This window comes from Anneissia japonica, unplaced genomic scaffold (assembly GCF_011630105.1).
Source record: "Anneissia japonica isolate Jap-2015-1 unplaced genomic scaffold, ASM1163010v1 scaffold3862_len378127_cov164, whole genome shotgun sequence".
NCBI lineage: Eukaryota > Metazoa > Echinodermata > Crinoidea > Comatulida > Comatulidae > Anneissia > Anneissia japonica.
In genome coordinates this window covers 102,451-118,340 of record NW_022702440.1, presented here as the reverse complement: position 1 = coordinate 118,340, position 15,890 = coordinate 102,451, and the positions used below count along the sequence as shown (strand labels likewise).

At 33.4% G+C, this 15,890-nt stretch overlaps 1 protein-coding gene across 1 annotated transcript; it reads right to left on the bottom strand.

The window, feature by feature from the left end:
* Positions 1-877: 877 nt before the first annotated feature.
* Positions 878-11,170, bottom strand: LOC117103873. The gene is made up of 6 exons (XM_033244489.1): positions 10,826-11,170; positions 10,339-10,394; positions 6,249-6,626; positions 5,546-5,708; positions 4,862-4,923; positions 878-3,886 (listed from the first exon to the last, which is right to left on the bottom strand). Exons 1-6 carry the CDS (start codon positions 10,978-10,980, stop codon positions 3,264-3,266), a joined length of 1,437 nt encoding a protein of 478 aa, XP_033100380.1. The 5' UTR covers positions 10,981-11,170; the 3' UTR covers positions 878-3,263.
* Positions 11,171-15,890: the final 4,720 nt, after the last annotated feature.

Below are 15,890 nucleotides of genomic sequence, written 5' to 3'. Positions count from 1 at the left end.
TTTCAATAACATATACTAGTACTGGTATGCTCATATTTTATCTTCTTCACTGAAGTTTAGGCCTTTGGTTAGTTAGCCTACAGGCTTATTTACGGTATTCTAAAGATATGCTGAGACTTCAATTCAGCATATCTCTGAATAGCGTCTTGTATAATACTGTCAGTACTTATTACACACTCTCAAACGTTTGCTAGCGAAGCTCATGGATCAGCACATAGGCCTATGTATACTTTGTAAACAGAAAGAGTCACATCCGTGTCTTTCTTTTATTTTTTTATGTTTTGCTCGGCTTTAGGACATGACATATTCAAGTCAACTGCGACTAAACTAATATTACGAGAAGTAAATAAAGAAATCAGTTTATTCAAATACTGTATATCATTTCATTATTCGACCAACATTTGGAATTGCATCAGTCGACCGGAGTAGCTGTCCGCTGCTGTATCCGTTTTCTTATTGTTCAGACGGAACACTCATCCAGTTAGTTTCGATACCATATTGTTGGTTTCGGGATGTACAGTACAAGACAGCTGGATTATTCTCTAAGTTATCAACTAATTGTTGATTTTGATAAAATAGAATTTGTCTATACTTCATGTTAGGGTTAAAGTGCGCTCGCACTAATCATCACGAACATGTTATTAAAGGTATGGGTCCTGCCTGAAAAAAAATATCTGCCCAATTTTATACAAAACAGTTAATTAGTCGTATAGATTTCTTGACGTGCCAGTACCGGTAATGCATTCAACATGTTGTTATCTGAGCATATCATCCTTTTGTTTGAGTGACGTTAACACAATGATGTAATTTTAATACGTGTTCCCTCATGTAAAAAAATTATATAGTAAAATAGGCAGACAAAGATTCTGAAAAAAAGTTAACCAATTCATAAAAAAGCTAGCGTTTAATAAATTAATTTTTTTAAATCTTACAATATATTTCATTGTTTTATTTTTTATTTAGTAACAAAACTGTAACAGCTGCTGAAACACAAATTTTAACGTTCAATAGGAGACATTATGTACAACAAAAATGACGTATGGGAAATGTTATGTAGAAACGTTCCAATAGGACTGTAGAAACATAACAAGCCGTCATTAACACAACTTCTTACGTTAAATTTACAATAAGGCACTTTCAATAATCGTTCAGTAAAGTATTCAATTAAATTCCTAATGGAAAATTTGAAATAGAAAAATTTAAATGCAAAATGTAATGACTATATAATAGCCTATTTCAATAGATTAAACATACAACAATTACTTAAACAATATTTACACGAAGTCATAGAACAGATTCCACATCCTTACTAACATTACTGGTTTGCCATAATATCATTTATAGGGTAATAAAAATATTATGCAAATACCTCATAAGGCCTATCACATAAAAGATAACATTACTATATACTTGAAGTGGAAAACGAACACTTATTTACCTTCAATATTATTCTCTATGCTTATAACTGTGGTTTTAGTTTTTGCTTGTTTCAATGGTTAAGTTCATGTTAGTATACATTTTCAAATTATATAGTGTTGAAACTCATATTTAGAAAACGGATTGTTGTTAGTGTTACATCGATGATGAGCAGAGTTTTCTACAAATACCTCAGTTTTAAGAGCAACAGCAAATAAATAAATCAATTCAAAATATTTTAAAAGCTCACTTTCCATAATAAATTGTTTGAAAGGCGCTTCGACAAAAGTAATTACAAAACTTTAGAGAGCAGACTAGCTCTCAGTCGTCGAAACTGGTAGTAGCCACACTGTGTGTGAGCAGAACTGGGGCGATCTCTTGGTCCCTGGCTCAATTCCCATCGCTGCTCCCTGTATTTCAGATAGAAGGCTGAAATGCATGCAAATTTACGCGATAGCGCACCGTCTTTCGGATGAGACGCCTAAGCCGTTGGTACTGTGTGCATGGCCCATGTACACGTTACAGAACGCAGTTCACCCTTCGGAAAAGAGTAGGGGATTGTCTCCCGGTGTACTGCCTAATCACCACCAGAAAGACCCCATTGGAAATAAGTCTTCTTCAGACTTTCCTGTGTTATCCTTGGTGTTTACACCGAATAAATGCAATCCAATCCAATTTTCAACTATTCTGGGGCAAAAGGATATGCTTTAGTTCTTTTCTTAATAATGCTACAGACTCTATATACGATGCTTACATCTGCTGTACATTTAATATTCATAGAGAACATTCCACAGTGTTAAGTGCTGGGGTACAGAAAACACAATGGTGGTAAGAGTGAAACTTTTATCTAGGATCATACAGAACTTTTATTAATTTTGATACGAGGATAAGACTCTTGTGCAACAAGGTCGGATGACGTAGTGGTAAGTCAGTTTATTGTCTTTCTCCGCTTTTATAGCATAAGGAGTACTAAGAATCTTCTAGTATGCTTGGCGTAGTGGGAACAGGTCTATTTCCCAACCTTGAGGTCGGCTTTCAATATCTCGCTGTGCATTTTGCGTGTGACGTGTCGTTGCATTGCCTCTCTTCACCGAGGATGAGTATATTAATGTAGGGATGGCTTGCGCAAATTATAACAGCAAAACCTACGTATGTGGACCCAATAAAATTGGAAAGAAGCGCTGCGTATCTGCAAAGAAAGAATACACATTAACGAACAATTAAAAGTCCTGACACACATTTATACTGTTGTAACAAGTGTAGATATGTTTGATATCACCACTCGATAATAAATGTTAATTTGTTTAGAAATACACAGACATCTCATCAACGGGCCAGTAAAATGTATAACAGCCAACAAATAGGTTTAGGTCAAGTCGACGACTCTCACGCTATCAACATCAGCTATATGGGTCGAATTGTGTTTGTTGTAATATGAGATAGAAGTTAAATTTAATGACTACTTTATTATGCCAATGATCGTATAGTTTTCCTAAAGTCAGCATATGATAATTGAAAGAAGCTTATCGATGCAGCTAAAACCCAAGAGCTAAGTAATTTGAAAGTTTGAGGAAGCAATTGATATGCAGTAGAGGTTGGTGTTATGATAAAGTGATAATTAATCAGCAATTTACATGATGATATTAAAGTGAATTTCAATGATGACGATAATGATGATGATGATGATGACGACGCTTTTGCTGATATATAATATTGGTATTGAATATCATTAGTAGAAACGTCATGATGTTGAACAAATGCAGATACAGTGTAGTAATTTACAAATAATACTGTCACCGGTAATAGTTCTATCACAAACGAAAACCAATTTGAATTGCAAAAGAGGATTATTTACGACTTCCACCAGTCTGTTGACTTTTAACATGTCCTTGGTGCTTATTCTTTTGTTTCTTTCTTTGAAGTGAAAGATGTTTTGTACGCGAGGCTTTTAGGGGTTTCTTGAGAGGTTCATCTACAGGGAAGACAGAGTCATAGATATTTTCTGCTTCATCAGTTTCTTCAATTTCAAGCGAAAAATATTGAGGCTCTGTTTCACTTTGCGTCCTTCTTGCTTTCGGTGTGTAATTATTGGTGGGTTGCAATAAATCTGGCCAATCATACACATTTTCGTCGGCATCGCCTGCGGGTCGGTTTTGAACTAAATAATTGCATCCCATTGGTAGTGTTGATGCTGTGGAAACACCTTTGAAAGCACAATCCTCGTACGTATGCAACGACTCCACGGATGGCTCCTTGTTTAATACGAAATAAGAAGGTTCGCCGCCTCCACTTTCCTGTGCGCTTGCATGCGCAGTTGTTGGTAGTGCGTCAGACTTTACTACGTCATCATTGTCATTATCTACATCATTTGCAAGGTCAATACTACCGTCATCAAGTTCGGCATAGTCAGCATATTCTTTCTCTTTATTATCCTCATTCGTGTCACATTTATGCCCCTTTGACACTGCATCTAAAATTACAACAAAAAGCACAATGAATAAAATATTATCCTAATATATATATATATATATATATATATATATATATATATATATATACATAATATATGTATATATATACATAATATACATACATTTATGTATATATGTAACTGTTATCATTGTCACTGTTATTATTCTTATTTTTGTTTATATATACATATATATATATACATATAACACCTATTTGTTTCTAGCCGTACCTATTGTGTAATAGAGTGTATCTGGTGGTATTTGAATCTGTTCAACCATGAAGCCTCCGTGGTCTAGTGGTTATGACACTCGCCTTGACAGCGAGAGGTCGCAGGTTCGAGTCCCGCCAGAGGCATTTTATTACACAATTTCTTTATTCATTTATTTACAGGACTACATTCTTTGAGAGCTATGCTACACGATGTATTTATTCAGTCCTTTATTCGAACACTGTATTTACCTTTCTTTGATGATTTACATATATATATACATATATATATATGTGTGTATTTATATATATATATATATATATAGTTGCATATAATATAAATCAAGTTAACACTGTTAAATTATATATAAATCATCAAAGAAAGGTAAATACAGTTTTCGAATAAAGGACACAATTCCTCGCCTTGACAGCGGGAGGTCGCAGGTTCGAGTCCCGCCAAAGGCATTTTATTACACAATTTCTTTATTCATTTATTTACAGGACTACATTCGTTGAGAGCTATGCTACACGATGTATTATTGTGTCCTTTTTTCGAACACCTTATTTACCTTTCTTTGATAATAGAGTTATAAAGTGCTATTCTACACGTATTAATACTCAGGTCATGTTAGGTTCTGGAACCGGTATATAAATTAATGAAGGTCGAGTTGATTTTGCGGTTTAGTAAGGTAATCCATTCCCGTTGCTAATTTCCCTTTACATATTCTCCGGTAAACCGTAGTTTCTCTTTAGTGGTTTAACTTACATTTGTTTCCTATTTTTCTTTCCTCATTTTGTGATGTATCAGATTTCGAGGCATTCTCCATTCTGTAATTCCAACGAGAAAAATATCATATGTATGCATCATAATTTGTGATTCATGAACGTTAATATGGCAACTTTGTCACTTTTAAAATGCGTGTCTAAGCTTAAACGTTATTTAATTAATGCTTTCAACCATAATAGACCAATGTATGTGCACGTTATAGAGTGGAGTAATGATACTAGATAAAATAATTGAGCTATGCCTTATTCGCATTTACATTTACATCTATATTTTAATCATATCATAATCATAGACGTTAACGACATCACATTATCATCATTATCATAATCATTACCGTATGGTGATGATTATATTTTTTGAATTGCTGAAATACTGTACACATCAGCCTAATCAATAAGACAGATAAACTTTAAAATCTAATAATAATAAAAGTAACAACAATATAAATAGGCCTAATAATAATCAAGATCTAGTAATGATGACATAAATAATGATATTATAAGAAAGTTAATAAAGTTAACGATGATGATGACGATAACGACTACGACGACGACGACGATTATGGTGATGATGATGATGATGATGATGATGATGGTGATGAAAATGATTATGATGACCGTTTTTAGGCTAGGCCTAATTTTAAAATGAGGAAGATGAATGTACCTTTCATGGGAGTGTGTATAAGCTTTACGTAGACTTCTTATTATGAGGAATAAGATGATTAGTAACAATAAAACTCCCACGGATGTAGCGACAATGATGGCTAGGGTTGGGTCCACATGGTTTCCAGTAGGCTTATTTGACGTTGAATTGTCCAATAATTTACCTTGAAATAAATTTAATATAAATGGATTAGCTAGACAGTTGACAGTAAATATCAGACATGTTGCCGTCAATGCTAAGTAATATAATTATTAGGCCTATTATCATTTTTATTACGCTATTACCTTTGTTGTTGTTATCAATATCATTAAGTATTCTTGTTGCACATAGTCCACATTATTTCAATTAATTCTAAATAACATTTTATATATATATATATATATATATATGTATATATATAATGTATGTAGGCCTATGTATGTATATATAAATTTGATCAATAATGTATTTTTCCAATTTAATACCGTAGCTGCCAGCAAATATATAGTATTATGTAGTGAAATTTCTGTAGGTACGGTAACTGGCAACTTTTTTTTTTCGATCCTTGACTTACAGGTATTGAATGTTTGAAACCTGTGTCGTTATAATTGCTTTTTTTGTTGGTGGGGGGTAGGGGGTTAGGCCTATGTTTTTCGTTGGGATGGCGGCGCTGCAGTCAATGTGTATCTTTAATACGATAATTATTTCGATATAGATGACAAACCTTGGCAAAAAACCTTTAATTTCATGTTACAGTCTTGGTCACTTTTCATCAGTCGCAGCACTAATTTCGTGTTGTTTCCTTTTGCCATCAAAAACTGGCAATTTTTTCTATTTATGCCTTGCTTGTATTTCGGATCACAGGTACCATAATATCGACTGTAAGTATCATTCCAGTTACCAATAGATGTCCATGTTGAATTTGGTATATGAACCCAAAATCGATTCTCAGATTCGCTGTCATTCTGCCTGTGAATCATTCCAAGAAGTAGGTCTAAAATATGAGGCTTGGTAATGGAAGCAAGTCTCATCCCTCGATCCTTACAATCTCTCGAAGCTCCTGTATATGTGGCTTTGTTTTCCCCAAAATGAAAGCATAATCCTGAGAGAGAGAAAAAAAAAAAAAAAAAAAAATTAAGTGTGCAGTACAGTAGATGGTAGGTACTATAACATACAGTACATTGGACATGCAGTATGACATTCACTATCCATGATTCACATGATCGGTTTTCTTGATGATACATGCCAGTTTTATTTTTAATTTGATTTATATATATATATATATATATATATACATATATTTCTATATATTTCATTTGTGTTCCACGTGTGTTCCGACAGAATATAGAAAAAAAATGAAACAGCTTCAATAGTAGACTTTAAAAACACCAATTTATTAGAAACTACGATATTGCATCGTAGAATGCAGAATTATATACAAGCTTTTTTTTTTTTTTTTTTTTTCGTTTTGCGGTATGTTTTGCAGGGTAATAGGCTCTCCAGCTATGTTGTGACAATGGATTTATTATTCTGATCCGATTCATAAGGTAAACACATTACCCATCTATGCATTTATTGTTCTCCATAGACGAAGCACTAGCCTATGGCTACGTAGCCAAAGAATTATGAATATACCATGTTATCACGTGTGGTTGAATAATTAACAGTGTCCGCATTATGTATATCGGAAAGATGAACAAAATAATATTTTATCTTGAGAATAGTGACTCAAGTCTGGGATTTTGAATTATCCCTTAGCTGTATTAACTACTGATACTAACATTAGAAAATAGAATTATTATAGAAATAATAGTAATAATAATAAACAATAATAAGTTTTAAAATGCGCTTTTATGCTTATATTTTATTAACAGTAATTGAAATAATAAATCAATAATAACAAAACGAAAGTTAAGCCTAATAATTATGACAAAATTATTAATATTATTATTATTATTATTATAGTAAAATTATAATGATAATGTCAATAATAATGAAAATTATAACACAATTAATCTTAAAAATAAAATAAATAGTAATAATAAGTAAAATAGCGATAGTGTACAGTAATTTGTTGTATTTGTTTTCTTCAATCAATCAATCAATCAAACAATCAATCAATCTTTATAAAAATACATTACAAATTAAGGTGGATGAGGTACAACACATGTACTGTATTACACTGGTAGGAGTTATATTGGTGTGGGCTTTCATCTCATTATAAAAGTTAGAGATTCGAATCTCCCACTGTCTGCTTCGACTGAATCGTTGGGCAAGGCAATGATGACTATTTTTCCTGGCCTTTGACTACATTGGTCCGCGTCTGAACTAAACAGCTTGGCTTAGTATGCTCCGCGTAGTGCATTAAACTGCACTACAGAGTGGCTTAGACTCCCCGGAGTGTAGGAAGTTTCACCTTGTGGATTTTGTCAATATGGATCCAATGACCAGATAAATAACTTTTCTATTGCTTTGGCACTATGTTTGACTTTGGATTATTATAATTATTACCCAAATCCCTTGGGGAAATATTCCGCAAATTAGCTTCAAATATGCAATCAGTGCATTGGCATTTGGACTTAACATTTGTACTTGCATAACATTTTGTACTTATGGGTAGACCTGAGGGAGACAATGTTGATGAATTTCCCTGTAGTTCACAACTTACGGTACTGCGGCGCCGCATACTTTTCTATTATTCGTCTCTAACACTAGACTCTGGCTGCACTTTCGGGCCACATTTTTTTTTAAATTATTATATACTTATAGGCTTGAATACACCTTATATTTGTATATAATACATAAATTATATAGATACATAATTCTAATGCATAAACAGAATATATATACATACATATATATATACATATATATATATATATATATATATAATTTGCAAACAATCTAGTAAATTACAAATAATATACTCAGGCGAGAGAGTAATGAGCTGTCTCTTATACACATCTAGATGTGTATAAGAGACAGGCTTGTATTTCGGATCACAGGTACCATAATATCGACTGTAAGTATCATTCCAGTTACCAATAGATGTCCATGTTGAATTTGGTATATGAACCCAAAATCGATTCTCAGATTCGCTGTCATTCTGCCTGTGAATCATTCCAAGAAGTAGGTCTAAAATATGAGGCTTGGTAATGGAAGCAAGTCTCATCCCTTAACATACATTTTATATACAAATATATAAAACAATATGAATATGAATATTAAGGATCGGGTGTAGGCCTAAGGCATTATAATCGCCACCTCTTATAATCAACCCAAGTTAGCAATTAGAGAAAAAAGTGTAATTGAGATTGCAATGATTGAGAGATTGTTTCTATAATTATCAAATGCACAGACCTAGGCAGTGGAGTTTTTTAAGTCGCGATAACATTTTCTTTTTATTTATTTATATATTTATTTATTTATTTTAACTCTAAAATAGCTACAGAAGACTTGGTATTGGCTACAATACATAGTGTACCATTACACATTTTAACAATTACTGACTGTAAGTGCCACCGATACAAAGGTGTAGTATCACCCAATAAATAAATGAATATGTTTAATGTGATCGCCAGTAATAAGATGTACAAATACAGTTTTTATTATTTTATTTCTTTTATTTCGTCAAAAATGCAAATACATAAAATTAAAAGACGAAAATTGAAACAAGACAGAAAGGAACCCTCACGAAGCCCGAAGGGGCTTGTTGAAAAAATGGAGAGGGTCCTAAGTGAAGCAAACACAATGAAGTATTAATTCAAGATTAATTAAAAAGAAATAAGAATGAAAAGAATTCAACTGTAAACAATATAACAATAACACACACTTAAACTAACTTACAACTAAGTTCGTAAGTACAGAGATAATATCAATGTTTCAACAATATAATTATGTAAGGAATTAGTTTAAAAAGTAAAAATATTTTGTCTTTAAAATATTATTTTTAAAAAATGGTAAGTTATGTAGACGAATAATGGAATAATGATAACGGAAGTAGGAATATAAAGTTAATCTATTTTCCTGAAGTATTAGCTCGCTATATTGAATGGGAGTGCCAGTAAAAACAGTAGTGTCTATGTCATCACTGCTACGATATGAAATGGTAGTTTCCTGTTTTTGTCAAAAATCGAGACTGCATGTATTGATACAGTATAGTATAGTAAAATATGGTATAGTATAGTATAGTAGAGTATAGTATAGTAATGATATGGTATGCTATAGTGTGGTGTGGTTTGGTGTGGCGTGGCGTGGCGTGGCATGGCATGGCATGACATGGTGTATGCCTATGGTATGTGGAGGGTATGGTGGATGATATGGTGGATGGAATGGTATATTATTAGCACTATTGATTTTGGTATGTCTGGAAGTTGTTCTCTTAAAAGATGAAAATGAATTAAATGTTCATAATTTCGCTAATACTCAACGAATTTCCATCATATGAATACTGTTTTAATAAAGAATTCATGAAAAATCTAAAAAATATCGAAAATCATTGCTGACTTTTTTTCCCTTCTGAAACACGGTTGTTTTTACCATAGCCGGTCACATAGTGTATAGTATAACAGTAAAGCGTAGTATAATATATTATGGTAGGTCTGCTTTAGGATTGAGAGAGTATACTATATTGTAGTGTACAAGTTTAATACTTTAGTATGTTAGTGCTGCACAGTGTAGCGCAATGTGCCATAAAATGGAGTCTTGCATTGTAATGTATTGTAGTATGAGGTAGAAATAAAAACAATTAAATATTATATACTATTGTTATATTATTTACGGTATAGTACAACATAACATCTTTTAACACTTACCATTCGAGGCGTTTTCATATATACAATCAGCAGAAGCACCACTATTTATTTTGGTTCTGAGAACGAATAATACAGTTATTTTTGTAGAATAATAAAATTATAAATACAATTATATAATATTTTCGCACTTAACGTTAGGACTAAATGTGTATCTAATCATACTAGACTTAAGTAAAAGGTAAAAAATACTAGAAAGTAACAATACAATAGGAAACGATTGCCGTTTTAAAGGACGATGTTTAAGTGTTGTACTAAATGTAATGCTACTTAATAGTTAGGAGCGATACGTTTTCCCGTCAGCAATACTATTCAAAATTAACTTGCGATTAAATTGGGAATAAATATTTTAATTGGATTTTTTTTTTGATCGGTTTTCACTTGTTAGGTACAGTACACTTATCTTGTTATAAAAAATGTAAGTTTATTTAATTTATTAATTTATTTAATTTTATTTCATCTAAAAGTAATAGAGACGTTTTTAACTTACGTGCCAAGAGCACAACTATGGATTATCTTCTCACTTTTTTTAGCAATGGTGGTTGTAATTGATATTGATTCGCTTGGTGTTTCGGCGGTCGTAGTTGCGTCACAAATCATTATTCCAGATACAACCATCGTGCAAAAGCAAAACACACGTATCATATTTGATAACTTTTATTACTATGTGAGCTGATCCGATTGCAATGAAAGCTGCCTTATGAGGCCGGTGTAATTTCCATGTAAATTTGCAATAGTTGTTGATCGTTAAACCCCTCGATAGTTAGCGCTTCAGTTGCTTGATGAGCGCATGTGCATGACAATCCTACTAAACTTTATAAGGTGATTGGTTGGAGTGATACTGAAGAACAAGTTCACAACCTTGTTATCCGCCAGTCGGTCGGTCTTTTGAAGTACATCCGGACTTCACTTCCATACGTTTCTTCTGAATCGTAAACCTGAACCACATAATTCTATACTGTAAGAATGTGCCTGTACTGTACTGTCTTTAAATAATAATTATTAAGGTCAGATCGAGTCGGTGGTGGAACAATTCTTAGAAGCAATAATTTGCACTGTGTTATCCACGAATCAATTCTGATGTCCGGAAGAAGTACGATAGGCCCTTTTCAACGGCGGCGGAAGCGAGGGGCCAAGGGGGCCCTCCACTTTTTCTACTGGGGGCCTAGGCACCCACTTTTGTGACTGCTTCCAGCACCAGTGACAAACATTGTTAACAAACGCTACAATGTCAACAATTTGTTGTTTCTTAGAGACCTATTTTCGCCATATAAATCGAACTTATTATTTATACTAGAAATTGCAAATTGCAAGTGAAGTGCTGCGAAGGGCCGATTAAACGTAGAAATAGTCTACAAACGGTTAGTCTACAAACGTCGCCTAAAGTAATTGATTTTACCCGGCAGAACGAAAGAAGAAAACTCCGCTTTTCAGTCGTCTTAGACCCTTGTTTTTGACAAACAATGACCTTTCAGAGGTCAAATTGCTGTCAAGAATATAAACTGACTGCTTCGCAGCAAATACAATATATTTTTCGTTTTCAAACGAACATTACATGTTTTTTCTTTTTGAGTTGAGCAATCAGTGTGTACCATATTTGTTGAAGTCTGTAAATCGTGCGTCTCAAGCATGAATAAAATAATGGAATATTAGGCTGTGTATTAGGCCCAGGGTGGAGGTAGGCACACACATTTTTATATCCTGTCTCTTATACACATCTAGATGTGTATAAGAGACAGGAGCACAACTATGGATTATCTTCTCACTTTTTTTAGCAATGGTGGTTGTAATTGATATTGATTCGCTTGGTGTTTCGGCGGTCGTAGTTGCGTCACAAATCATTATTCCAGATACAACCATCGTGCAAAAGCAAAACACACGTATCATATTTGATAACTTTTATTACTATGTGAGCTGATCCGATTGCAATGAAAGCTGCCTTATGAGGCCGGTGTAATTTCCATGTAAATTTGCAATAGTTGTTGATCGTTAAACCCCTCGATAGTTAGCGCTTCAGTTGCTTGATGAGCGCATGTGCATGACAATCCTACTAAACTTTATAAGGTGATTGGTTGGAGTGATCCTGAAGAACAAGTTCACAACCTTGTTATCCGCCAGTCGGTCGGTCTTTTGAAGTACATCCGGACTTCACTTCCATACGTTTCTTCTGAATCGTAAACCTGAACCACATAATCCTATACTGTAAGAATGTGCCTGTACTGTACTGTCTTTAAATAATAATTATTAAGGTCAGATCGAGTCGGTGTTGCAACAATTCTTAGAAGCAATAATTTGCACTGTGTTATCCACGAATCAGTTCTGATGTCCGGAAGAAGTACGATAGGCCCATTTCAACGGCAGCAGAAGGGAGGGGCCAAGAAAGCCCTCCACTTTTTCTACTGAGGGCCTAAACACCCACTTTTGTGACTGCTTCCAGCACCAGTGACAAACATTGTTAACAAACGCTATACAATGTCAACAATTTGTTGGTTCTTAGAGACCTTGTTTATTTTCGCCATATAAATCGAACTTATGATTTATAATACATATATTATTATACATATATATTTTTCATTTTCAAACAAACATTACATGTTTTTTTTTTTTTTGAGTTGAGCAATCAGTGTGTACCATATTTATTGAAGTCTGTAAATCGTGCGTCTCAAGCATGAATTAAACAATGGAATCGTAAATTGTGTATTAGGCCCAGGGTGGAGGTAGGCACACACATTTTTTAACGTAGAATTGTTTGGTAAACTCTCATGAACCATTATCATCCTTACAAAACTTATTTTGCGCATGCGCTATTTCCAAGTCCGTGTCCGCCTCAAATTAGCTGCTCTGTGCATATATCGTGAGGGACCTAGTGTTCTATTTTGATAGAACGACACACGACCCCCATTCACTTGTATGGCCTCCGAATTCTGCCTTTGTATGGGCCTTGTATTTGAATCAATGCAAGAATAAAGCAAGTGATTGATAGTAGATTTTGAAGTTAGTTTGAAAATACAAAATACTACTTTAATAGCTGTTCAATTAAAATGCGCTATTCTCAAGTCTGTGTCAGCCTGGATGATCAGCTGCCCTGTATTGTGATTCAGCCGTTGTATGGGCCTTCTTACATCTTCTTCCATTCTAGTACAGACCACCTGTCGGTGTATTTTCGTACTGGGTGAGGGCAGGGGTTTGAGATGGACAAGTAACCAAGGTAGAATATTTGTTCAATTAAAGTTTAGGCCTATTAAAATTGTTAAGCTAAGAAACTTCGCTCGATGCTGCGAAAATGGACATCACACTGTATGGGCATAATATGCACATATAGTTGCCCATTTGATCATCCGTCATGCACAATCATAGGCCTAAAAACAAATGTTTTTTCTTTTTCATGTCTAACGGAAGAAAATACATACAAAACAAAATAACATAAGTTGCATAACATAAATAGGTCATCTTCTTTTATGTTTACTTTGAAATATTTGTTAAGTTCACAATAAAATAAAACAGAATGGATGTTGATATACCTGTAACTACTGAATGAAGCCGCTAATATTACTGTACGTGATTATAATTCTGCATTTATGTGAAGTACTCATCAAAGACCATTTGCTCACTGGATCCTTAGTTAAATTAGCCTCCATGCCCATGAACCCGCCAATGCACTTGAAGTACCCTTTCCAGGCTCCCAGAACGTTTCGTCAAAGAATACCATAGGCCTATTAAGGATACCACTCACATGATTAGTAATTCATTGTGATCATGGAAGCAATTTCTACTTCGACTTTGTTTGGAAAATAAACCTACAACAATTATGAAGTCATGTTACAGTAGCTTGATGCCTATAAAATAACTAATACAAATTACCAAACGACCGGGGGCCCTTGGCGGCCCCTGACCCTGCCTAGATACTCACTTCGCTCGTATACTTGATTTATTACCTTATGAAATGCCCTCTTTCAAAAACATTACAGGCTTATATCTTTACGATCCCTTTCTTGTTAGACGTTAATACTGGATCTATGATACATTAAAAATTGTAATGAAAGTATTTTGTAACAGAGAATGCATCTTCAATCTCAATGGTACCAATGATAACAGTAAACCTGAAAAAATAATTCAAGATTCAAGGTTCAAGACTTTTTTTCAAGTTTAGGCCTATAAAACAGAAATCTGCCCAAAAGACATGATGATAACAATAAACAATATAAAAACAGTTGCAAAAAAAAGTTCTTTGAACAAATTCATTTTAATGAATAAGCTTAAACTTTAACATTTACTTTAACTCAACAATACAGTATTATTACATTACATATTTATCAGATAAAGCTCTGATTATGTAGGCTTATTGAACTAGGAGGAAAGAGTTTTTGACGCTTTGTAGTTGTATAAAATAATGGTCAAAGACACTAAAATTCAGGACAGATTTGGTATTTTAAGAAACATAAATATTGCACGAGAATACTCCGGTTACCGTACTCCTACAACTTGAATATTTTTTTAATGTATTTATGAAAACGTCAAACCAATCCTTTAACCATTGTCACTCAATGGGCTTTTGTTGGGGCTTTTAGGCCAACATTGTTTTGAAGCCTGTCAGTTTATGGAAAATATCTATTAAAAGTATTTACAACATACAATCGGTGTGTAAAGAGTAGGGGTGGACGCCGAAAGTGTTCGACAACTAATAAAGGAACATCTTGTCATCAGTTTTAAATAATGCACTTATCTATTGTCTCGATGTGGTATGGCTCCTTCCGAAGACATAATTTAACTTTGTTTTTACTTTATATTGCCTTAGTTTGACCTTACATTGATTATGATATATTTTCCAGGATCCCATATCATAAAAAAGACATTGATGCTCAAAGGAGAGTCGGATATGCTTCCCGAGATCCACAGGCAGAATCTCTTATCCTGAACGTCTAGAGCGTTTGCCGTTTATTTCCATTAGCAATCGTATTAAATACCAGTGTATACATTTTGTTACCGTATGTATAAGTTATGTTGAAGTGTTTAAAAATATATCTATTAATCGAAGACATTCTGATCATCTTAAGTTACGTAACTATTTTATAGCTCGGACAAATTCCTTTCATAATTATGTTTTTAACATTTTCATAAGATCTGCCTGTGGATATTGGTGACCAATTATTAATTAATAAAAACTCTTTGAAACCGAATGGTTAAAATATATTTATATAATGCAATGTTAACCTAATTTTAAGGTACAGTATTTTATTTTAAAGTATTTCGAATTGTTGAATTTTAATGTTTTATCTTACATGTTTTTCATTTCTATGTGCGTATTTCATTGTGGAGAAATTCTAAGACTGTTATTTTCGTAATAATATTTAGGTAATCCAGCCTCATTGACTTCTGTTTCTGCTTTTTTTTTTAATTGTTTTATGTGCTTTAAGTGAAATGGCGAAATACATGATATGATATGATATGATACTACATTTGTGTTCCTATTTACCCTACATTGTTTTGAATATTTTAGGCCTAATTGTACTTAAAATGATGTTTTGAATGAAATAAATGATGATTACAAATAATTA